Here is a 26,588-nt window from a genome sequence, read left to right on the forward strand (position 1 = left end):
CTTCGTTCTCCCCTTACGAGACAAAGTCCCGCTCCAGACATTTTAGTGATATGCTGCTACCAAATCACATGAATGTCTGGTTAGCTGGAGAGCTGTTTGAGTGAAGTAGCTCCCCATGTACTTTAAGTAATTTTAGCAATGTAAAATATCCCCCCAAAACGGGTGTTTTGTAATATCTGGAACTGGCCAAGCCAATGAGCTGCCTCACAAATACCACTTCCCATTCAAGAAGTGCATTCCTAATTTTAGAAACATATTCCTAAAAGAGCTAAAGTGAATTCAAGTTTTCCTGAATTCATAAATTTGGTAAGATCTCATAAGGCATCCAATGTATTCTCATTATCTTCTGCCCTCTTTCCTATTCTTCACTGCCTGATCCAGTACAGTAGGGCCCCACTCATATGGCAGGTTAGGTTCTATATCTATACGCTGAACAGAGATCAGGCAGGAAGCACAGTATTATTGGGAAAGACTCAATAAAACATGAAGGTGGGTAATTTTTTGCCTCAAAAGATGGACAATTTAAACTCTCAAGAAAAAAAAATCACACCCAAGCCCTAATTTATTTTATTTATTATTTTATTTATTTATTATTGATTATGTGTATTCAATGCTAGAATTTGGGTTACCTAGGCACAAAATTTAATTTGTTTTTTTTTTAGCTCCAGTGATAACATCTGTATAGCACATGAACCTTTTAAGAACTAAGTATCCTTACAACACCTGAAAAGTTATGCTTTCCAGTTATGTGTAAACACATCCCACTTTGCTGTAAAACTGATTATGCAGATAATGGAAAATATACTGTACAATTATTCAAGATGTTTATTAGAAGTACTATTACATAAATGGTGGTTCAGATTAATAAAAAACTGAGTCTAGTCAGCTCCTGTGAGTGTGCCACAACATGCAGCATGACTTTATTTATTTATTGTATTTATATACCGCCCCACAGACGAAGCTCTCTGGGTGGTTTACAATAACTAATAACTTTCTGTTGAACTTAAAGGTGTAACATTTTGCCAGGCTGATTTCAGTTTTGCCTTTAAATCTTATGCTATATTAAGTAAAAGTAATGATAATGAAAAAGCAATAGATAATGAAATTTGATTAAAGCTATGTCTTCTAAGCCTTGAAATCGAAAACCAGTCTTTTACTCCTAAAAAGTGAGCCAGTTGCATCTTATGACGCTTCCCTCTTCAGAAAGCTATATGAAATTTATTTGCATTTTTAAGAAAGTCATGTAATGTTAACTTACTTATTTTTCCAAATTTTAGCCAGTTTTTCATTCTTTAGTACTTTATCCATTTTCAAAAGCCTGCACAAAAAGTTTAAATATTTTGACTAATTGTTTGTATGAAAAAGCTGTTATGTTTTCTAAGGATGCAGTCCTGTAGTCTGTTACTTGGGATTACATCCCTTTTAGTTCAGTGGACTAATTTCTGAGTAGATATTGACCTCTAATTAACATCATAGGGCCCTATCTTTCACTTAAGTGGCATCTGTGGACTACCGTTTTTTTAAAAGCTGTAGTATTTAATGTTTGTGATGGTACAGAAAAAACATTGCTCATTATTGATATTGAGTGCAATGGGCCTTATCCAGAGCTGCAAATTTTTCCTCTTCTGTCCCCTCCAGTCCCAGCCCCACCCTCAAAATAAGCTCTAGATGGTTGGGGAATCCTCTGGAGCGGGTTTAGGAAGCATGTGGGGAATGAGAGGAAACTTTGTGCCAGCGGAAGTACACACACGGAGCATTGTATACAATCCAGTATCTGTCAAGACTACAACTTACATTTTGTCAGACAGAGATATAAAAATGCTTCTCTTTAAAAAAGTCTAAAGAACACAGAGCAGCTAGAGGTCTTCAGGAGAACTGAAGTTTTAAGACTGCTATAACTTATTAGTCACTTGACCTTTAAAATTCAGTTTCTGACTATCTGGTTTTATTAATACAGCCTGCATAGGGCTATGGTGCTTTTATTTTTGAGAAACAATTCTTAGACCCAGCATGTGGGTGATTTAGGAACTGAAGATGATAAAGCAGAGACTCAAACCAACTAGTATTATGTGTCTGCTTTTCTCCTTTGGCGACTAAGTTTGGTTCTTTTTCTTAAAAACAAGCAAGCAAACAAAAACACTTAGTCTCCAGGTTACAAATGATATTAAGCTGAATTGGAAGAAACACAACTGTGAACGTGTGAGAACTGTTAAGACTTCTTTAGGGAAAAAATCAGATTCAAACAGAGAAATGCCACAAAAAAGGAGAGATGTGTATGAACAGCAATATGTTATCTAGAAATAAAAATGGGATAACAAGTGCATATGAAAGGACAGAAAAAGATGCCTACCTTTAAACCGACTGCTATAAGATCTGTAACAACACTGTGTGAAAAAAATGGGAGAAAATGGTAAAGTTAGAAAAATAGTTATTGCACAGGAAGTGGTAAATAAAGCTAAAGGAAGAAAAAATATCAGAAGAATGAAATGAGTTATGGAGCGTTTTGCAAAAGAAACTGGACAGTTTAGTAACATATAGTATGAGAAAAGAAAAATTTAGTTAGAACAAGCAACAGAAAAAACTGCAACTCATTAATCAAGTTTGTTTAGACACATCTATTACAGGAAGTAAGAGTAAAGTTGCCTATTCCTTTACCTGTCAGCCACATCTGGATTAAATTTCTACTGCTTTTTAGAAAAAAATCATGTGTGTTCACAAACAGACTCGGAAGCAGTGAAGTACTCCTACTGCAAAGTTATTACTTCTGTATCGTACAATAAAATGCAAAAACAAGACTACACATCCTACATTGTCTCCCTAAGAATGATCAAGTCCTGAAAAGTAATTCCACTTCTCCGGTATTTATTTTCATGGCCTGTCCATGAAATGGGATGCCATTGCACCCTAAAGATAACACAGCAGACAAAATCCATTGAGAGGATATTTCAAGGAGATTATTCTGCTGCATGGCCATACTAAGCAACAAGATATACTCCTGGACATCAAAGCCCAGCCCCAGAAACACATTTCAGGAAGTACCAAATTTAGACTTAAGTTAAAAGAAAGTAACAGTGTAACTCATTTGAGAAAAGGTTGTAGCTCAGTGGTAGAACATCTGCTCTACATCCAGGTTCAATCCTCAGTATCTCCACGTAGAGCTGGGAGAGTCCCATCAGAAACCCTTGAGAACTGCCGATACCAATCTAGACGGACTGACAGTCTGATTTGGTATATGGCAGCTTCCTATGTTCCTATTGCTATATAGTATGTCTATATCTAAGAAAGTTAAATTTAACTACCTTTATATTCATCTTACTAAGCAATTACTTCTGCTCTTTCTACACCCTACTATATTAAATAATTTCCATGCAGAGATGATGCTCATCCAAAATGAAGAGGATGATGTTTCCTATCAATGTGCTCCACTAGAAACAAAGCAAGAGATCAAGCCAATCATTAAAATGTGTCAGACTCGACTTGGACATTTGCTCACCATATCATACATAAGCTCAACATATCCTCAATTTCCTCTCTAAGACGAACTATCCCACCATATCTTTTCCTTACCATCACTGAGTATAAGTTAAAGCCACAGTCTCTTGCTGCTAATTAAGTAGCAATCAGCACCTGCACTCCTACAAGTAGGAATACCCAGTAACTTGGATGGGAAAGGAATCCTGGGTATGGTTTTCAGCTCTTGCAACTCAGGAAAATGAAGTTCCTATATCTCATCTTTGACCTATTCATGACTAGTGCTACTTGTAAGCAGCTACTTGCAGTTTCTCATCTGCTCCAAACTGCGGCCCAAAGAGCTCCAGGAAGAGGATCTCTGTGCTGCTGGACATTTGCCTCTGGCAAGCAGGCCTATTCCTGTATTCTGTAAATGCTTGACAACACTTTCATATAAAGAATCTGCCAAATATCAAGAAAAAGGAGCAAAATACAGGCTGTTCCTAAATGTAGGGGATATGCACTGTGAACCTATATATGGAGACCATTGGTATGAGCATTAGCATGATAGCATGTGCTTGGCAGAATACCAACTCTTGTCTGGGTTATAATAAAGACCTTTGTTCTTGCTGAAAGATTACAACATAATATGTGGTATATTCAGCTATAATTGAGTGATGCTGGTACCTAAAATTGAGCAAGGCTAATATTTGTTTTGCCAAAATCTGATATAACTATAATCAAATGACTGCCTTCCTCAGTTTAGTAAATCAACATAGTAGATACCAAAATGACTGCAGGAATAGAGGTTCCCCCCTTTGCTGTTACTGTTTCCCCCAGTCTCTAAAATTACAAACTACTTTTGACAGATGAAGCCTATCAATATCACGCCTTTTATTAGATGGTTGTGCTACCCATGGGTAAATAAAACGAAAGGCAAGGATAAAACACAACATCAGAATGCAAGGTGTATCATGTAAACATTATTACAACTATTAAACTATACGGAACAATGGACAAAGAAAGATACAGAATTAGTTTCATATACAATAATGGTAACAATGTTGCTTGTACAGAAATCAAGGTTGCCAGGAAAATTCAGTACTAATGAACTGATTAATAAGCTTTGGGATTTTGCTTTAATGTTGAAATTGACAAAAAATGGCGATCCAGGTATGCCAAGGTCTCTGAAGAGCTGGAGAGAGAATTACTGTCAAAGGAACATCTTTCAAAATAGAGCAGTTACAAGTTTATATCGAACAAGACCATTGCACTGCAGCACTGCAACAGATGTTAAGCAACAACTTCAACTGAAGAGAAATGTTTGCTCCCAAGTTGACAATACAATGAGTTGGATCCAGAGAAATGCTCTCAGAAAGGGGTCCCCCTTCCCCAGCAGCCCACCAAAAAGCCTCTTCTAAGAGTTGCGGGATTATGTACAATGCGGTGGGCTGTGGCAGGGGGAAGATGGTTGGCAAACAGATCAGAGTGCATGTTATAACCAACACAGCTGCTCCAGCACTGAAAGGAAAGGAGGAAATGCTCATGTGAGAAGAGTATTACATGCAGCTTGAGCAGTTTTTCAATCTCCCAGTGACAGAAGGTTAGGCAGCATTAGATCTGTACCAAGCAACTATACCAAGATGAACACCAGGACGGCATCCCTGGTAATTACAGCTTAAGAATAAGTTCATATGTCCTATAAGCACTAGCAGCTCCAACAGATGCTATTCAACATAAACTTTCAGATTCATGTCAAAAATTACCAGAAAATTTGTCATCTACTTGAATACATCCACAAGCCAGGATGTGCAGCAGCTTCAAGTTGCCACCACAGGCCAAACAGTCAAGTGAAGCAGAGTCTCTTGAGACAATATTTAGGACAACAGAAACACTAAATTTACATGCCAAGAAGAGTCATTTAATCTGTACAACCTAGTTATTCATATTAATTCATTCATAGATTTGATTAGAGGAACTGGATAAAAATACCACTATCTGAATTCACAAAACAGATTTAATGGCTGCTTCCAACAATTTCTTAGTTTTTTTGGAAATCTGTTTGCTCCGCATGGTCGGTGGGGAAAGTTTAAGGAACTTTTAATGGTGCATTTAGTACTGAATTTCAAGAATATTGTTTTACTAGTATAAAGAGAAACCTAATTATTGTGGTAATATTACAAATATAAAAGCTTTTTTATCCCATGTTATAGTAATACGGATTTATCATCATTCTTGTGGCAGCATTATGACCTTAAATCCACTGGTGACTTTGTACTAAGAAGTGCTTCCACACGTCAGGGCAACCATTTTTGCCAGTCCCTCCTACTTTGTGCTTGGAAGATTTTTTTTAGTCTTCACTCCCTGGACACTTTCTGCTTCCCACTGCGGCTGCAGATGACACCTCCCCCTTGCTCCAAACAAGAGGAAAGGATTTTTGCTGAAGTGCCAGAGTGTCTTTCAGGCACACCAAGGGCAGGCATCCGCCTATAGAACACATGACAGATGCCAAAGGAGGCTGAGGGTGGAGCTACCAGGAAGAAGAGGGGAATACTATCACTGACTCCCATCTCCTTGCACTGCTGCTGCTGACGACACCCTTACTCAGAATGAGAGGAGAGGGCTTTTTTTGTGAAGCAAAAAGAAGCAGGCTGCAAGGAAAGCCTGCTTTCCCCCCTTCCTTCCTGGCAGCCAGCCTGCCTCCCTGGGGGGTGGGGGTCACAAAGTTTTAAGCTTATAAAGGGGGTCCCATACTCATAAAGGTTGGGAACCACTGTCATAGAGGACTGCAACCGGAAGGTGGGATTGGTCAAAACATGGTACAGTATTTCACACTTTCACTAGGAAAAGACACCCCTGGATACAACTCATTATAAATATGTTGTGATTAGGCCAACTATGAGTTTCAGAGCCTCAGAGTAACTCAGAGCCTAACATGGGTTGTAAAAGCACCCACTGATTGCAGCGATATCTTCTAGCAATTTTTAAATATTTGACAGGAAACTTTTTTTCTTGTGTATTACAATGCAGTTTTTGGCCATCAACATTTATAAAATCAAAACTGGAGAATATCTGTAAATATTTTAGAACATATTCTAGAATTCCAGTGTTCTTTTACTCATATCTTGCAACTCAGACATTTGCAATATTCCTTCCTTCAAGAATTTGAATAGTATAGATCATTATACTATGCCACACTGGGCTCCTACTGGGAGGAAGGGTGGGGTATAAATGTAATAATTACCATAATGTGCACACTAAACCAGTTTCGATTTCAGTTACAATCTATAGGCTTGATAAAAATGGAATTGGACTGCCTTCAAGTCGATTCCGATTTATGGCGACCCTATGAATAGGATTTTCATGGTAAGCAGTATTCAGAGGTGGTTTACCATTGCCTTCCTAGAACTTCCTTAGTCTGGCCTCATTTTGTTAAACACTATAAAGAGGCGTATCTTGTTCAGTAGTCCATTTGGAAATGGACATATCTGTGGAACAACTCAGCAATCATAGCCAAGAAGTTATTCCCATCATTCAAATATTTCAATAATCATGGATACTAGCCTACTTGAAATTTTTTCCAATGATCTTTATTTGTGAGAGAAAAACTACAAATATCCTACGCAGAAACATCTTAATTTGAATTCAAATTTACTTCCATTTGTATTGTGAGAAATATCCCAGCTGATACACAAAAATATTGATATTAATTGGTGTTCAATTTTACTATTATAATGACTTTGAACATTAAATCAGTATGGTGTATGGTGCTTGCAGTGGACTTGCATGCACTAAATGCTGTGAGCAGGGCTATACGTTTTAATTAGCTGATTAATCAACTAAAACTTGAGGGGCAATTTTGAGGCTGTAAGTTAAGGACACACTTCTTCACATGGTTTTTAACATATTACCACAACTGGCAACGAAAAAATACATTCACTGCCTTTTCTTTTAAAAATGGATGGCAGCTTTTAGTAAATGTTATGCTCCCTAAATATCTACATTGAGGTTTTAGTGATATGCAGATATATCAGTTGGTTAAAAGGCAGAAGGAAACTGATGCTCTATTACTTTGGTTATCAACATGGATTTTTACATCCCTTAAAAAACAAATTTGATGTACTTTATAATATGTGTCTTTAGGAATTTTATCACAAAATACTTAATTGTATTAAGATTATAGAGTTATTTTCTTAACTCTGACCATTTTAATAATTGTTCACTCTATCCTATCAAAATGCAATATATCATTTTCATCAACTTTACTTTGATAATATTCCCTTCAACCATTCAGGCAAACTAACACTAAGTAGAAATGTAATTAAAAAATGAAATGGACTGCCTTCAAGTTGATCCCAACTTATAGCTACCCTATGAACAGGGTTTTCATGGTAAGTGGTATTCAGAGGGGTTTTTTACCATTGCCTGCCTCTGAGCTAGTCCTCCCCAGCTGGCTAGGGCCTGCTCAACTTGCCACAGCTGCACAAGCCAGCCCCTTCCTTGTCTGCAACTGTCAGCTGGGGGACAACTGGGCTCCTTGGGACTATGCAGTTTGCCCACAGTTTCACAGGTGGCAGGGCACGTAACCCCTGAGCCACTCACTGTGGGGGTGATCTTTAGCTGGCCCTTGACACCCAGGAGACACAAGCGGGTATTTGAACTCACAGACTCTGGACTCCCAGTTCTCATCCCCACTGTTAGAAATATAATACCATACCCTAATATCATAAACCTATTAAAGAGGAACCCTAAGCACTACTTCTTCATGCATTCTAGATACTGTTATTAGGCATCCAACTCCCACCTCACCCACATCATGGTACTATAATTAAAACTATTCACTGATTGACTGCTTAGATTCTTGTAATCAGCTGAATTAAGCATAAACACCTAAGCTAAAACTTTTAATAGCATGACTTGAACACCATTTTTTCTGAGAAAAACCTGCATGTTTGAGCCAATTTTCTATACTCTTAGAACATCAACATCACACAAGCAGATTTCCCGTTTCCCCCCTCCACATCCACTCTGGAGGGTTAACCAACCCTCCAGAGTAGAGTTTTGGGCTTTGTAGGGGACTGGATGGGAAATCCATGGAGCCTGTTCCACTGCACAGACACATTACATTTCACTCTTAATACTTACTTTACCTTCAGGACAAAGTGCAAATCCAGTTTCTACACACTGGCCCATTAGAACTAAAATGACTGTGATGGGAGTGAGAGAACAAAATAGTTATAATGACTGGCATGTAATACTTTCAGATATGTCTACTTAGGAGCAAGCGCCTGCGAACTCAGTAGAGTGTATTTCCAACCCGACAAGTATAATGTGCTAAGGGTGTACCAATATGGCCAAAATTCCAATGTATTTCTCAGAAGCTGCTCCACCCCCAACCTGCTGTCAATTATTTTCCTAATAGCTGTGTCTGAGGAGGACAGATAGCAAAGCTCAGTCCATCAGATCTGCTGGCACATTCTCCCAGAACTGTCTCCTCAGCAGTCATTTCAACTGGTCACTATAATCTTAATTAATTAAGAATTGATACCTGAATTTGCTTTCTTTCTTCTTCCCTACTCATTCCTCTTTCCTTTAATAATATAACTAATAGACAGTATGCCTTCGGGCATAGTCCGCCTTGTTTTTAATCAAAGTAGAGAGTTCAGAACATTTTAAGCAATGTATAAATTATGATGCATAGTTATACTCCCCAACCTGGTTTTGAACTTTACTGGGAATTTGGCACAAGATTTTTTTTTCCTAAAAAGAAAATATTTCCCCTCAGCTTACCTATAACAATCTCATACCCAAGCCTTTAATATGCTTTAGAACAGTTTAAAGAGCTGGGTGGGTGGGGATGCAATGGCAACTTTTCAGAAGGGTTGAGGACCTTTTGAATAGTAGCCTTTGTATTTAGTTCACAGCATATCTGACGTCATTTTACAGAAGGAGAGTTTAAGGCTGATAATCTTTTGCTTAAGATTTGTGGCTAAGCACAAATTTAAGCCCAGATGCATACCAGTATTCTAGTAACAGATCAGAATACTAAACCTGTATTTGTTTTACACTGAGGAAGTGTTTAAACCTATAATCTAAAATATACGAACAGATTCAAAATTGAAAACACTAAAAAACCTACCCTATGAAGTAGTTTAGTAGTTATCATTTTACAGGTAGGCTTCTAAGCAAAACAGATAGCACCAAGTTTTGTCTTCTGTCTAACCCCTTCACACAGTAAAACTAGTGTATATTTATATCAAGTAGGAAATATATTTTCACAAGTCAAACCCACACACCCAAGACAGACCACCACACACTTATTGTAATCCTGAGAAAATCTGCTTTCCTTGCTTGAATTGTATTACCAGCCCCTGTATTTGTAGAAGAGTACCTGAAAGGCATAGAAGGCAGAAAAAAAGAGAGATCCAGGCTAATTATATTTGTGTTTTGAATTTCACAGTTCTGAAGAGGGAAACCTACATTTGGAACACTTGTGCTTATCAATATAAAATGTTCAACTTACAAGTAAGGGGTGCCATTTTGATTCAATAAACTGTTTCTTTTTCTTGAAAAGATATAGTGCACACTCTAAACATGGTATTAATGATGCATCTACATTACATGCAGAATTAGCATGTAATTTCTAATTAAATTTCTACAATGGCCTGCTGTGCTCAACTACCCATGGTACAGTATGAAACATTAGCTTTCCACAGTATGACTTTCAAGATGACTTATTCGTGAAATAAATTTCATGTGGTGTAAAGGTTAGATTAAACCAATAATGTCCTGCCTAGATGAAATAGGCTATATTTTTAAGAATCACTATATAACAGAATCCTCAACTGCATATGCTGTAGAGCTGCTCTTTATTAATCATCATCATCATAAAAATATTCTGACCTTCCCCCCAATAGAAGCCCAGGGTGGCAAACAAAAACACTCTACAACATTATTAAACAGCCATAAAAATAAACTAAAACAAAACATCTTTAAAAACATTTTTTAAAAGCTTTAAAAAGATCTTAAAAACCAATTCCAACACAGACGCAGACTGGGATAAGGGCTCAACTTAAAAGGCTTGTTGAAAGAGGAAGGTCTTCAGTAGGCGCCAAAAATATAACAGAGATAGCGCCTGTAATATTTAAGGGAAGGGAATTCCAAAGGGTAGGTGCTACTACGCTAAAGGTCCATTTCCTATGTAGTGCAGAATGGACCTCCTGATAAGATGGTATCTACAGGAGGCCCTCACCTGCAGAGCGCAGTGATTGACTAGGTATATAAGGGGTAAGACAATCTTTCAAGTATCCCAGTCCCAAGCTGTATAGGGCTTTGGACACAAAAAGCAGAACCTTGAACTTAGTCTGGTAGCTAATGGGCAGCCAGGTATTTATATTCAAACTGGAGGTGAAGGATGCAATCCAATACCTAGCTTCCTGGGAGTAAGCCATACTGAACTCAACGAGACTTGCTTCTGAGTAGATATGCATAGAATTTCACTAATGAGCAACATGGACTGGACACCCAAGTGTATTATTCATAATAAACCATATAATTTATTACAAAAGCTTACTTCCAAAAAACTAATTATTCCAGAGAGGTTTTTTAGTCTCATTTTTGTTAGTTTTATAAACACCAAGGGGAATCACACAAACTTTAAACGTATTTTAGGACTTAATGCTATAGTTCTTTTGAGAAAATAGCAGAAAATTCTGTTGAATCTCCTAAAAGTTAAAAAAAGGAGTTTAACATTTACAAAAAAAGGCTAGCCAGATTTCAGTTTAGTTGCTTAGCTTTTTAGATAACGTCTGTCTGCCTCTCTCCCTTCAACTGTGCTGAAAATCATAAAGAACTGTAATTAAATGGTGATACTGAAGAAAGACAGAACTAATACAGCAATTTGATTTAACTTTTTGTGAAACGGAATGTAGGATTATGAATTTACAGGGTTCTTTGGATTAACAAAATCAGAATTAAATACTCTGATATCAGTCAATCAATATAGGACAAGTCCCATTATATTCATTTACTACTAAGCATTCTAAGAGAAAATAAGCTTCTGAAAAAAGTTAATCAGAACCTAAAACACAAGCTATCAAAAATTATGGAAGTTAAAAGCACATCTGAATTATTAGGAACAATCAGTACATAAAACACCAATTAAGAAAACCACAGTGGCAAGACAACATCAAACAAGCATATTGAATGTACAGGTAAGACTTTTTCAGAGGTTTCAGAGGTTGATTTAAACATTTGAAGAGCCAATACTACTGCGAGAAACACAGGATCTGTTTACATGGCAGTGTGAGACAAGAGTTCCCATTAATTAGTTAATAGACCATCAGTACAAAGTCAAGATTAAAATGGTAAACTTCTCCAGTTGTTGCTGATGACAGCATTGTACAACAAGACAGAAGGCTACTGTTCCCTTAAGGAGGAAAATAATTTTGAGGGAGGAAAACGAGTTACACTGAGATCGCATCTGCAATCTTTAACTTAAGGCGGCGCTCTCTATTTCCTGGTTATGCTCCACTGTACAGTACTGTAGTAGTTTGGAAAGCCACGACGCACTACAACACCCCTCCCTGTGGGAGTCTCCAATCCTCGAGGTCATCGGTTCCCTAGTTCAATGGGGAAGCGCTCTGCTCTACTCCCGTCCCCTTTTCCCATCCCTCCCAACAACCAACTCGTTCCGCCTCGTTCACAAACGCTTTTCCTACCACCCCCACGACGCGCGCAAGGGTTTTCATCTCTTTGCCAACCGCGCCAAAGAGCATTACCACGCTTTTATTCCTCCACGCTTTTATTCCTCCACGCTTTCTCCGAACAGCAACTCATTGCAAAACGAAAATCATACTTCCACACCTGAGAAGAGGCCACGGCCGCGGGGGAAAAAGAGAGAAAAGGCACCGTCCTCGCTCCTTTTATTGTCGGAGCCGAAGAGGAAGAGAAAGCGGGGTGGGAAGCAAGAGAAATCTGTTGCTCTTTCGGGAGGTTTCACTCCGCCTCCCTTTTCTTTTTCTTTTTTTAAAAAAAGCACAAAGGCCAGCCAGGAGAACACATGGAAAGGTCGAAAACCCCAGCTACACGGCTCCAAGCGGCAGTCAGGACGTAGTACGTTTTAACGATGGCTCATCATACCGTGTGGCCAGCCATACCTGAGGGAAAAGTTAAGAGCCCGCTTTCTCTTCTCCTCCCCCACCCCGTCAGGGTTGGGGAAAGGGAGGGAAGGCAGGGCGAGCTTGTTTTTTTTCTTCGCCTTCACATGCCCAGGAAGAGGCTCCTACTGCATGACCCCTCTTTTCCACACACCCCCAAAAACGCCGGGGGGGGAGTGGAGAGAAACGAGGAGTGTTAAGAGCAGGATTTTGGAAAGGGCGGGTGAGAGAATCTGAAAGGAGGCGGCGACTCCAACCTACAGCCCCCTCCAGTCTCCCTACTCGCCTCATCTCTTTCACTTCCTTATCCTTGCCGTCCGACCTACGTATTATTTGTCCACCCACTTACTTACCTGCGCCAGTTACCGCACCTTTTGTCGTCGTCGTCCTCGTCGGCGCCGCCGCCCCCTTTCATTTCCCACCAAGTCCCACTGCCCTCAGCGGCCCTGCACTGACCCCGGATATTGTGAACATACAAAGCAAAGAAGCCCCTGGCCCCGTGAGGTGGGAACGGGGGGGTCCATTCGCCTCCTCAACAGGCGGTTGGAATCCGCTCGTCCCCAAACGTCGGGGCGAGGCAGGTACTTACCCATCCATGGCACAGACAGGAGGAAGGAAGCGGCGAGGGACGGGACAGGGCGAGGGGGAGGGAAGGGAAAGGGAGCGAAACAGTCGCCTCTCAGAAGGAAAACGAGAAAGGATGGGCGAAGGGGGCGGGGCTGGGGGCGACGCGCATGCGCGACAGCTGTTCTCTGCCCTGCCTGCCTCCTCCTCCGCTCTCGCCCAGGCTTAGGGACACACCCAAGCGTCAGCTGGGGAGGGGAGGGGACGGTGCACGCACGCAGTCTGGTACAGTGCGCCTGCGTCTTTACTGGCTTCTCCTTTAAACGGCCGCAGCTTCTGCCGGGCTGGGAGGCGCGCGCGCGACCATGCAAATAAACACGCGCGGCTCCCCAGGAGATCTCTGTGCGCGAGCCTTGGCGGCAACAACAACAAGCAGCAGCTGATGCTGCGGGCGGGGTATGTACGCATTGCCATTCCTCTCTTGACTCGCAGCACCGGTTCTCGAGGGATGTTTGTGAGAGTGAGTGCGAGAAGGAAGACGTGGGAAGGGGCCATCACACACAATGGCAGCAGATTGAGGAAAATAAAATGTTTCGTGTATACAATTCCAGCTATGTTTTGAAACTGTTCTCAAAGTTTTTTAACTGTTTTTCCTTATTTAGAACTTTTAAAAAAACTACCCGAGACTTGAAATGGATGTATACAATTTTGCACAAAATACTTCCTTCTACCCGTCTAATTACAGGCATAGAAGATAGAAAGCGGCGTGTGCAGTAACTGGTTTGTCACCAAGCTGTTTTGTGAACATCTAGCAGCTATTGGAATGCACTGGCTATTTTCAAACGAGCACACGGGATTAGGAAATCGTATATGTGAGCCGCATCCCAGCAGAGTTAAGGGTACTTAAATCCGTTGACTTCAGTGTGTTTTAACAACACATATATGTCTGTTCAGTAAATCCCATTTTGAGTTCAATAGGCTGCAATCCTATAACGACTTACTTGGAAGTAAGCCCCATTGAAGAGTATGACTTTGTGTATAGGATTGCGCTATAAAGTGAGGTTTTTCTCTTTTCAGTGGTTTACTGCCATAAAGTTTTCCGTACAGCTAGAAAGGTCGTTTTACAGGGCATGCTGGCCTCCTGTGCAATTGTTTCCACACCCTACATGGACTAGATACACACATTGAGAGATTCCCAAATTGCCAAAAGTATTTTTTTAAATATTAACTCTCCTCACTCTATCTCCATGCACGTTCTCTTTATTTATTCTTTTACATGCATTGAGAGATATTAAGAAACAAACATCTGTAGGCAGGGCCACACTGGTCTCAAGAAATAAATGGTAGTTTGCTGCTAGAAATAAACATAATTAGAGACTCCTGGGAGTATCTGCCTCTTGTAAAGATAAGTAATTTTGCAGTTGTCTCTCCATCAGGGAGAAAGACTGAATGATCCACTCACACCCAATTCAAAGATGTGTCACAATTGCCCAGCCTTGGGAGGAAGCCATGTGAATCACTATTCTGAGAGTGCCACCTACCAAGGTAATTCATTCAAAGACATAGCAGATGAATTCCTATTCTTTCCCAGGCAAAATGAGAACTCATGGCATTAAAATATTGCATACTAGATATCCATTATAGATTTCAGCTTCAGCAAACCAAACTTTGGTGTGGCTGCTAATTAGACTTTTCTTTCGTCAGAGGCTGAGGTGGTTGCTACAGGTTCTCAAGTTACAGAACTTAAAGGAAATTGAAAGTTCAGCTTCCATAATTTATTTGGACTTTAATTTTTCTTTTCATTCTGTAACCTGAGAACCAAGATAATCCAGTCTACCTGTGGCCAAGAAGAAATCGAATTATCAGATATATCTGGCTGTAATTTGCCCACAGAAACTACTGAGGCAACCTAAGCTGTGGTAGAAGAAAAGGAAACCTTCCAAAAAGATTAAAATGCAGCAACAGACTTACCTCTCCTCCAGCAGCAAGAGCATAGTTTGCATAATTTTTATTGTCCTTGACTCGCCCTGCCTACTGGCCTGAGCACATGTAATGCAATCCTATGCATGTTTACTCAGAATTAAGGCCTACTAAATTCAAACAGGATTTACTCCCAAAGCAAGGGTGCATAACATTGCAGTCTTGAAGAGCTGCAGGAATGGTGGATTAGGGATCACACTGAATCCACGGCTCAATTTAGGACCATTTAAAGATTTTAAACCACCATTGACTCCCAATGCCATCATTTTGCTAGGTGTTGTCATTGGCCATGTCATCTGAAACAGCTTTATCTATTGATTTCAATAGAGAAAGGTGCTTGATATTGATGTTCATTTTGTATCATCTCCACTGCAATCATAAGAACTGCTTTGTGAGAAGAACTGCTTTGTGAGATGACACCAAAGGGCCATCTAGTCCAGTTTTCTGTCTCCCACATCCAGCTAGATGTCTCTGGTAGGCTCACAAAAATAGCATGATAACATCCCCCTGTTGTTTGTCTCCAGTATATGGTAAACAGAAACAAGTGGAAACCTCTACACGCACAAGAGAATCTGTGAACAGCAGACTGCAGATAGATGTCTTATTGGGGCAAGGGAATCTAACGGAGATACGTCTTTGAAACTCAAAGCCTCTTTTACAGTGTCATTTTCAGTTGTCAAAGCTGCCATTTCTGTTTGTTTTAGTAAGATGCCTAAGCTTTTACGTAAAGGCTGGAAGAATTGGGCCTTGAATTTCCCCCTCACCATGAATGTTACTTTGGAGTATTTTTTCATCAGGTTGTTTAGTGCTTAGTATTGCTCAGCCACAAGCATTCTAAAACCATGAGTCAGGTGGGCCTTTCTTTTAAAAGTCCTATCAAGCTCTAGTACTCAAAAGTACCATGCTTGCATAAAGTCTCACATAAAGCCCACAGGCTTATGCCAGTGAAGCACTCTGAGGATTAACCTGTTTTTAAAAAATAATAATCAGGCAGATTCTTTACATTCTAAAAATAAATCAATCAAACAACAGACATGTGTGACATGTAAATATCTTAATGACTTTAGACTTAAATGAGACTATATTGAATATGGTTGCCAGTTCAGAAGCATCCCAAACCCTGAGATTTCAGGGGTGGGCCCTAGTGATGTCATTAAGCATGATACATTAAGTGTCAACCACAATTGCTTGGAGTATACCATTCAAACAAAAAAAATCTGATTGGAAATTACAATAGAAAACTTAGTTTAAAAAGGGTGTTCCAGATCTACCTGAAGTGATGGGATCACTCCTCACCTGCTTAGGGAGCCTAGGTAGGGAACATTTAATCTACCATATTTGCTTCTGGCAAAATCACCAGAAGGTCATTGTATGAAGAAGGGAGCCTAGTGTTGTGGAGATGTTAGATGGGAGCACTCAGGAATAAAGATGGATGCCCCTGAAGACTACGGTTCTAAACACACTAAGGGACTAAACCCCATAAAATTCAACAGCACTTAGTTCTGGGAAGATATAGTTAGGATTGTGCTGTTGGTAAGGCTTGACTAGGGATCCTCTGCAAAGATATCCATATCCAAACAGGGTGGCAACCCACTGCTTGGAATGCCCTGCCCCTGCCTTTTAATGTAGTTATTCTAAACTTCCTTACAGACTTGACCCTTTACTGCAGAAAGAGGTTTGAGAAATGAGTAAGAAGATTATCCTTTCCTGCCTACCTTGTGGGCTGCTATAAACTCCCCTTGTCAGCCAATCCAATTCCAGTGAGTAATATTTGACAGAGAGAAAACACACATGATGTGGTCTATGTCACAGGAAGTAGCTTGGGAACAACAGCAATTGCAGCCACACTTCCCAGTATGTGAATTCTCTTTTACCACTACTGGACAAGAAACAAACAATTATGCAACCAACAAGGTGTATCATCAGCGGGTTTAAGGGGGTTGAGCTGACCACATGGAACCATTATTGTTGCTTCTATGGATGTAAGGGGGTAAGGTCAAAGGTTAATGAAATGCAAATAGAAACAAAAACAAAAGACAGCGATTATTTCCTGAATGCAATACCATACCAACTACAACAAGATTCCTATGAGTAAGGCAGAAAACTCAGCATCCCACAACCAGTCAGGGTTCCTAAACAAAAACCAATATTAAAAGAATCCTGGCATCCAGTGAGACAAGGTCACAGAAATCGCCATGCAGCACAACCTGATACAGGGGCTGCAGTTAGTGTAGAATGCTGTGGCATGATTGCTGACAGGAGTGAAACCCTGTCAGCACATAATACTTCTGTTTTGAAATCTGCACTGGTTGCTGATTTGCTACCTGGCCAAGTTCAAAGTGTGCTGCTATGTTACAGGTGCCACATAGTACTTGTTCTGCTCTTGTAAGAGATTGATCCTTTAGTGTAGCAGCACCTATGCTCTGAAACTCCCTACATATTGACATTATGCAGGCACCTTCATTGTATTCTTTTTGGCACCTGCTAAAAACATTTTTGATTAGGAAAGCTTACCCCAGCATGTAGAAGCTATAATGTTTTTTATCTGTTTTTAATTCATTGTTGGTTTTATTATTTTGAATGTTTTTAAACACCTGCTTTTAACTGTTTTTGCCAGTAAAGTAATACCTCAGTTAACGAAGTAGATGCGTTCCTGGACATTACTTCTTTAACAGAAACTTTGGTACCAGAGGTAAGAATTGTTGGAATAGGCAAATGTTGTATGTTCCCTTTAAGGGATATTTGGGGAATATCCCATGTACCTGTTTTACCATGATGTAACTTCCTAATGGGTGGGGTTACTTACTTGACTTCCTCATCCTTTGTCCTGGGGGATTTTTGAATATTCTCCTTTGCTGATCTTCCTACCTTTGAGAGAGGCCGGATGGCATGATGCTCTCTGCTAAGAGCATCGATACAAACACCAAGATGGACTGAGACTTCATATTTTCTTTCATCTAAGCTAGAGCCTATGTTTCTGAACATATGAAGAACTTGTGAGTAAATGTTTTATCTTTTACCTAAGAAGATTGTGTCTGTTGTTATTTATATAGACAAAGGTTTACATTCTCATTCTGCTGCTTGTATTTTTATATCTCTGCTAAGAAATAGGACCAACCAAATTAGTTCCTATTTCTCTCTGGTATTTTTATAATATCAAAAAAGAATAACATGGAAAGAATAGTTCCTACACCACAAAAAAAAGAAAAGCAGCTCAACCTATTTCAGCAAACCTATTATTCAAAACTAACAGTAAGCATGTCTGAAATGAAACAGCCAGATCAGGTAAGCCTTGCATATAGACCACTTGAAAGCTTCTTCCAAATGCATCCAGGGATGCCTGCCTTGCCTTGTTTCTTTTATCATGTAAGATCTTGCTATAGTAATCCAAAGCTTTGAGCCCAGTTCTCTTCTCCATCAACTCGACTAGGCAGACAAGGGACAGCCGCCGCCACCACCACCACCCTGTGTTTGCACTCTCTCTCTCTCTGCCATCCTCCCCTACACTTGAGCAGATGTGTGGGCAGTAAACAGTGCTTCCAGGGCACCTGGAGCATTGTTTATGGCAGGGGCACCTGTGCCACCTGGCAAGGAACACTACTCCAGCCACACGAGAGAGCTGCCTGCAGAAGCCGCAATCCAGTAAACAAGGAGCCACATTCTGACTGTGTCAGAGTGTGTGTCCCCCCCATGTCACCTGCATCCAAAAAACGCTTTTTGTTAAAAGGAGCTTCTTTCCTGGAGGATTTGTTAACTGAGATATTTCTGTAATTTTATTGTTTAATTCCTTTTGTAAACCGCATTTAGGTTTTTTACAATAAAGTGGTATATGAATGTTGTAAATAAAATACATAAATAAATTTTAGAGTCACTGTGGCCTTTGGGTCTCTTTCCTCTTTTAGGTACAAAGGAATCTGCCTTATACCAACTCAGGGCATTTGGTACCATCTAGCTCAGTAATGATGACATGGACTAGCACTGGCTCTCCAGGATTCCAGGCAATAGTCTTTTCCAGATATTGGATTTTGGACCTTTGCATGCAAAGCATGTGCCTTACCACTGAGCTACAGCCTTTCCCATTTAAAAATTGTTCTTTTCGATTCACTAATGAATGCATAGCATACCTAGGGTAGATCCACACCATGTATTTAAAGCACATTCAACATACATTTGAAGCACATAAATCCCACAACAGAATCCTGATATCTGCAGTTTGTTAAGGGTGGTGGGAACTATGTGAGAGGTAAATGACACTTCCCAGGATTCTCTGGGGGATGTCATGCACTTTCAATGCAAGTTGGATGTGCTTTAAATGTATTATGGGGATCTATATTACTTCATAAGCTTTGCCAATATATAAATTGTTTTAAGTAATTTTTTAAAATGGAAGTCACCTACAAAGTTTACTGGGTGACCTTGGGCTACTCATCTCTCAGCCTAATCTGCTCCTCAGAATGAAAACAACAGAGAGGGACCATGACCACCCTAAGGAAGAAGGGCACGTTTAACATGTAGAGGAAATAATAATGAACAACCATAGTGCACATCAGATACTTATCGAGACACAGTATGAAGAAATATTTATAGAAGCCTTAATAAGGTGTTTATTATTTACACAACTGTAAAGATATTTACAGTGCAATCCTATGCCTGTTTACTCAGAAGCAAGTCCCAATGTATTCAATGGGGCTTACTCAAACAGGAAACTGTGTACAGAACTGCAACCTCAAGTGATAAGGAACTTCACTCACCCAGCCCAAAATTCAGAATCATGCCATTTTAAGCTGTTTTGCAACTGTTTTATACTTGTTTTATGGTTATTGGAATTTAAAGAGATTTATTTCTTATTGTGAGCTGCCTTGGTTTCCAGTTCCTACCTCACAGGGTTGTTGGAAAGACTCCATATACATACACACTGGAGATGTAAAAATACATACACCCCATAAAATAGTTTATCGTCAAAACCAATTAGTCACTGCATAACATATTTTTTTAAAATCAGAGTTAGTTTTCTAACAGATCAAAGCAATGACACCTAAATAAACCCTGCCTAATTGCTTTTAAAAAAGGGTTGGAGGAGGAGACAAAGATTTACCACAGAAACCTTTGTTATGTTCGCTCAAAACTTCCACTGATTTACAGCATAATCCTAATCATGTCTACTCAAAAGTAAGTCCTATTTAATTCAGTGTAGTTTACTCCCATGTATGTGGGATTAGCCTTGCAGCTTTACTCCCAGAAAAGTGAGTATAGGATTAAAGCTTCATATTGGAAAGGTTTCCAAAACAGGCTATGAATCGGAGAAATAAATAGCCCTATTCAGCAGCACAGGAAACTTTAAACTTATTTGACTCCTTATAATTAGAAAAGTATAACACATTGTAATGACATCATAAGATGCATGTACACTTTTTAAAATTTCTGTTCAAAAATTATTTGAAAGAGGCGGACCCAAAATGGCAACGCAGTCGGTAAGCTTTTTGAATTCCCCTGCAGCGTCTTTTTCTTTTTAAATCTTTTAAACTTTTTTTAGACTCACTAATGTTTCTTAACTCTTGAAGTTTTCTTCTTAATTGGAATAGCCCTGCCTGATAATAGTTTCGGGTTTTGCGGTTACTACCTGTAGGAGCATTTATTTTTTTTTTGGCTATATTCTTTTTCAGCCTTGTTTAGATAAGCTCTCCCTCAAGGCCATTTTAGCAGGGAAGGAACCTTCTTTCAGCTGCTGTTTTTATTTTTATTTTTGATTTTGTTTAACGTTTAAAGCTTTTAGCTTATATTTTCTTTTTAGTTTAGTGTTTTGGAATTCTTTTGTATGTTTTATTGTGTTTCCAAGAGAGAACATGGTGCTTACAAGGAAGGACTATAAATCTTTGGGCCTGCTGCCCATGGACCCTGATACTTTTCTTGGAAGATTAAAACAAACTAAGATAGTCTCCTTTTTTGGCACTAAACCTGAGGTAGAGAAATTGAAAAAGCTGGAGATAACTACATGCCCTGAAAAGACAGTATATGCAGAGGATTGTTTACAGGAACGCTCTTATCCAGATGGTGATGGTGATGAAATGTCTGCTCTGCCTCAACAAATACTAATCCCGCCTCACCTAACATTACAACCGCAAACAATTTCTCCCCCGGCAAATGTTCTTTTGGACTGGTCTCTAGACTTAAACGGAGTGTTGCAACCCAGGCCGCAAGATTTATCCCAGCTAAATTTGGCATTAGAGATCGAGGAAGCAGAAAATGGGCTTCAACAAGAAACTTTGCTGCCAACAGTTGCTCCACAAGAAGCTGAGGAGCGATATCAGGAACTTTTTAGCACCTCTAATCATCAATCTTTTAATGGATCATTGTCTCATTCTGCAGCCTGTACCCCTGTTAACTCCTTAAAAAATGGAATTGGAATTTCTTCTCCTAACACCAAACTGATTGAATGCTTGCTCTTCATGTTGGCAAAAGATCTCGATCATATGAAGATTTTTTTGGCCGAAGTGAATACTCTCCTCTCTACTTTAGTAGAAGCAGCCAATAAACTTATTCAGCGCCCACAGTCTCTTTCCAGCAGCTCACAAACTGCTCCAGTGAGATTTAAGAACAGGACTAAACTATATAAGAATTTGAAGAAATACCCGCAACGGCGACCCCCGGCTAAGAAGATCTCTGCTGCTAAGAAACCTAAAAACATCAAGCAATCAAAATCTTCTAGTAAGATTAACTTTTCTAAACTTTTTAAATTATTAGATGCAGCCCCTGTTCCTAGAAAGGCCGGGAGACAGAAACCATCTCCTCCTAAAGTTACTCAGAGAGAGGTTAAGCTAGCTGAGAAAGGGACCATTATGTCTACTGTGTCCTTATTTCCTGCTGATAATAAGCTAGCCCAGAACTCAACATCTGCCCTACAGAACTTAAAAATGATGTTGCCGCAGGTATCCAACCTTTCTAATAGCTGTCCTTTAATTCCAGAGTGGTCATTAGTCCTTAATCGTCAAAAACTTGTTTTTTTAATTATTACAGACCCCGGGGCTACATTTCCCTTTTTGAACGTAAGCTACATCTCTTAGGAATTCTAGAAAAAACTATCCCGGGCTTTTTTGTAATTGATGATATTATCCAAGTGGAGTATTTAGACTTCACCTATTCTCCCATTCGCACTGTAGTCACCTTTAGATCGACTGTCCATACATGGCAGATTCTTAAAAATAGAAACGCTTTGCTCTCTGTGGGCATTACTGTACTTAGACTTTTTGAGAATATTGCTTTACCTCTACCTCTTTGTAGAAATATATCACTTTCCATGAACCCACGGAAATCCCCACATCAAGTAACAACGGGGAACCTAATTACACTGGACGAGAATTTAGTGAAGTTTTCTCCTCAGGCTTTGGACAAGTCTCCAAAACCTCAACAAACTATAGAGGATATAGATTTAAGCTATAGGCTACGATGCACTGTTGATAATAATGAACCTAGTGAAGAAGAAAGAGAACTTTTTGAAGTCTATACCTCGCTGCCAACTCAAGAACAATCTGATATAATTTTAAGCTTACAAAAATTAATTCTACATTTAAAACAACTCTCTAGTGAGAAGCCCTCCGCCAAAGCTTACGGACCCAGCAAAATTTCAGCTGCAATAAATATATTGATGACGGATGTAGAAGATTTTCCCATAAAGGCATATCAGAATAAACCGTCTCTTTCCCCATCTCCCTCCTGGACTGATAGGCGTCTGTTGCACCCTACAGAAGAAGGCTCACCGCAAAAAGCTCCTCCTTTTCAGCGAAATCCCCTCCCCCTCTCCGGGATAGTTATCTCTAACGTTAGCCGAATGAATTCTAGTTTTGATCAAATTGAATCTCTAGAAACTGATTTTCTTTTAATCAATGATGCGCCCCAAAATCAGAACACTATACCTCTTCATCCCATTAGCACCAAGCCTTGACTAAAACCTACCATCTCGGCATCCCATTTAAGAATTTTATCTTGGAATATTGCCGGATGGAAATCTAAAGAATCGGACCCTTCTTTTAAAGAATACGTAAATAACTATGATATTATTCTTTTTCAAGAAACTTGGTGTATTGAGCCGCTAGTATTTGATGGCTATTCAGCCCATTCGCTGGCTGCTTCACCTAGTGCAAAAGGCAGCCGCCCCAAAGGTGGCCTGTCGGTACTGATCGCTTTCAAGCTTAATACCAATGCCACTGCCCTAGATATTTTACCTAATCTCACTATGTCTCTTACCATCAAGTTTATAAGCTTTTCCCTACTATTAATAAATGTCTATATTCCCCCGCTTCGGCGTAAACAGCAAATTAGTAAACTCTTTTACGATTTAGAGGCCTATATAGATAATCAGACATCGCTAAATCCTTCAGCGAAAGTTGTTCTAGCAGGTGATTTTAACGCGAGATTAGGTCCAAATGATGAAAAGTTATTTGCTCATTTCCATGAAAACCCCCCACTGTCAGATGAGCCTCCCTACTTCCCTGCTTGACGTTTTAAAGACCCTGGATTTAACTTTGCCGGCCTTTGTCTCACTCAGTTAATTTTTAGATTGAACCTTGTTTTACTAAATGGCTCTGTTCAAGGCGATTTCACCGGGGAATTTACTTACTTATCTGGGAAGGGTGTCTCCACAATAGTTTTTTTATAACTTCTACTGAATTACTTAGCAAGATTTTATCCTGCTCAGTTGAAAGTCGTCCAGACAGTGACCATCTCCCTTTGTACTTATTGATGGATTGTGAATGCCCGATACATCTTGACCAGCCAGCAACTTTGGAAATAGTCCCGGAACTGAGAGCTTCCCATGTTAGATGGTCGTAGAAATTAGAAAAGGACTTGAAAATTTTTCTTCACACACCACATCTTCTCAGCCGCCGAGAGCAACTTCTAGCGGCCGATACTGGCGTACATATGTTAGCTGCTTATCAGGAGTTGATATCGGAGGTCCAGACAAGTTTACTTTCTAACTCTTCTGTAAATTCTACCTTACGGCAAACAGTTTCTAAACCATGGTTTGATAAAGATTGTGTAAATCTAAAGAATTTATTAGTACAGCGTTATAGGGAATACAGGGAATAGGAGCTCCCTATTTTATTGGCTGAATGCTTGACCCTAAAAAATGAATATAAAAATTTAATCTGCCAAAAAAAGGAGCAGCCCAGACACACCTCTGGCAAGCCCTGATTGCCGCATCCAGAACCAATGATTCAGTTACCTTTTGGAAACTTGTGTCAGGAAGATTGACGCCTAATGCTAATGTAAACTCAGTGAATTATCATATCCCCGCAATTTCCTGGGAAAATTACTTCCGAAGTATCTTTGATTCTGGAGTAGTTAACCTAAAACAGGCACAGACCTCTATGGACGCTCTGCCTACTTGGCCTCCAGTTTCTACTAGAGAAATAATCTCCCTTATTGAAAAGATGAAGTCACATAAAGTGCCGGGGCCCGATAATATTATTCCTGAGGTAATCAAGGTCAATACGGAGTGGTGGGCTCCGATCTTAGCAGCTCTCTTCACCAGTATAGATCAGTCCCTTTGCATTCCCGAAGACTGGGGTTGTGCTATTATTATACCGATTTTTAAAAAGGGATCTCGGGAAAATCCTGCTAACTATAGACCTATTTCTCTCTTGAATGTAATAAGCAAGTTGTATGCAGGACATTTACTTTCTAAGCTGCATTCCTGGATGGAACAAGAGAATATCCTTGAAGAGGAACAGGTTGGTTTTAGGGCATCGCGTTCCCCATTGGACCATGTCCTAGTACTACAACATCTAATAGAAAAATATACAGCCCGCCCTGGAGGCTCTCTCTTTGCCGCCTTTATAGATTTTAAGGCGCCATTTGATTCCATCTCTAGAGAGATCCTATGGTCTGAACTCGAATCTACCTCTATAGATAGATGGTTACTGGCCCTGATTCGTGGCCTTTACAATAACACCTATGTACAGATTAGATGTAATCGTGCTGGTACACTTTCCAGCTCCATCCCCACATTCAAGGGAGTTAAACAAGGTTGCCTTTTGGCCCCCACTCTTTTTAATTTGTATATAAATTCCTTAATTACAAAGTTGAGACATAGTTCATTTCATCATCCTTCCCTAGCTAATAGACCAGTGTCTATATTATTATATGCAGATGATGCAGTTCTTTTGTCCCTCACCCCGGTGGGCCTTCGGTGCTTATTAAGAGCTCTTTCGTCCCATTGTTTGGAAGATCAACTAGGGATCAATCATGGTAAATCTAAGGTAGTAGTGTTCTCTAGAAGGAAGATAAAATACCGATGGCAGATAAATGATTTTCCTATTGAACAAGTTGAATCTTATAGATACCTAGGAATTTCCCTTCACTCCTCTGGCCGTTGGTATTTGCAGGCGGCGAGTGCCAAGAATACTGCAGAAAGAACCTCTAAGGCTCTCTTATCCTTCTTTCGTACAAATGGTGGCCAGTATGTTCCATCGGCGCTTAAGGTCTTTTCTGCGAAGATTATCTCAAAATTACTTTATGGGGCTCAAGTAAGCATTTATAGTTCCTCTTCACTTTTTGAGATAATCCAGTCTAAATTTCTCAGGAGCTTACTAGGCACTCCTCCTTGTGTTTCGAATGCTAAGATCCACCTTGTTACTGGTATGCCCTCCACTGAGTCCCGTATCTGGACTCTTAAATTCCGATATTGGCTGAAATTAAAATTCCCCCCTTGTATTAATAGATAACTTCCAATCGAAATGGAAGAAATCCCTTCACACTCATCTCACATCACTGGGTTTCTCCCCTTTAAGTGTCTTGACACTGGGCCCCGCGAAAGCTCTGGATACCATTAGACAGAGAATTTTAGACATTGATTTCCAAACTCTCATCTCTCTTTCCCGATATAGCTTTGCATCTAATCCGCATATAAAACCTTTTACTATGGCTCAGTATTTATTTTATTTATATTCTCCCAGGCTCAGAAGGGCATTTACTTTGGCCAAATTTAACGTACTTCCCTCTGCCCTCCTAGAGGGTAGGTATAGAAAAATACCTTTCTCTGAACGACTCTGTCCGTGTAATAGTGGAACAATTGAAACTGTTCATCATGTTCTTTTAGACTGCAGATTCTATGAGACCCCTCGTTTATGTTTTATCCTACCACTTGTACAGAAATTCCAAGCCAGAGATCCATCTTTCCTTGTTCAGTATTTACTTGCAGATAAAGATCCTTATATTACAAATAAGGCTGCTAACTTCTTTGCTGTAGTGATTCAAATTTGTAAAAAATTGATGCCTCGGAAACTATGAATTTTATATGTACATTTTAAATTATTTCCCTTTTATGTACTGTTTTCTTTTTTTGATAATTGTACAAGCGTATCCCGAGAATATCTACTGGAAATGGCTTGGCTGGTCTATGACCGTAATAAAATTAAATCAGTCTAAAATATATAATAT

The 26,588-nt window shown here is 39.7% G+C and overlaps 1 protein-coding gene across 7 annotated transcripts in view; it reads right to left on the reverse strand.

Annotated features, from left to right (window-relative positions):
* Positions 1 to 13,407, reverse strand: part of PTBP3 (polypyrimidine tract binding protein 3) — a 61,049-nt gene extending 47,642 nt beyond the window's left edge. The window contains exons 1-2 of one of the 7 annotated variants that reach the window (XM_061632325.1): positions 13,198 to 13,407; positions 2,351 to 2,384 (exon numbers count right to left, since the gene is read on the reverse strand). In XM_061632325.1, the coding sequence (XP_061488309.1) occupies positions 2,351 to 2,384; positions 13,198 to 13,205 (42 nt within the window). In that variant the 5' untranslated portion in view covers positions 13,206 to 13,407. Of the gene's footprint in view, positions 1 to 2,350; positions 2,385 to 12,315; positions 12,338 to 12,961; positions 12,984 to 13,197 lie in introns of those variants that run through there. The other 6 variants (XM_061632379.1, XM_061632343.1, XM_061632364.1 and 3 more) reach the window with 6 other exon arrangements.
* Between the last annotated feature and the right edge of the window lie 13,181 nt (positions 13,408 to 26,588).

This window comes from Rhineura floridana, chromosome 1 (genome assembly GCF_030035675.1).
Source record: "Rhineura floridana isolate rRhiFlo1 chromosome 1, rRhiFlo1.hap2, whole genome shotgun sequence".
In the NCBI taxonomy this organism is placed as follows: domain Eukaryota; kingdom Metazoa; phylum Chordata; class Lepidosauria; order Squamata; family Rhineuridae; genus Rhineura; species Rhineura floridana.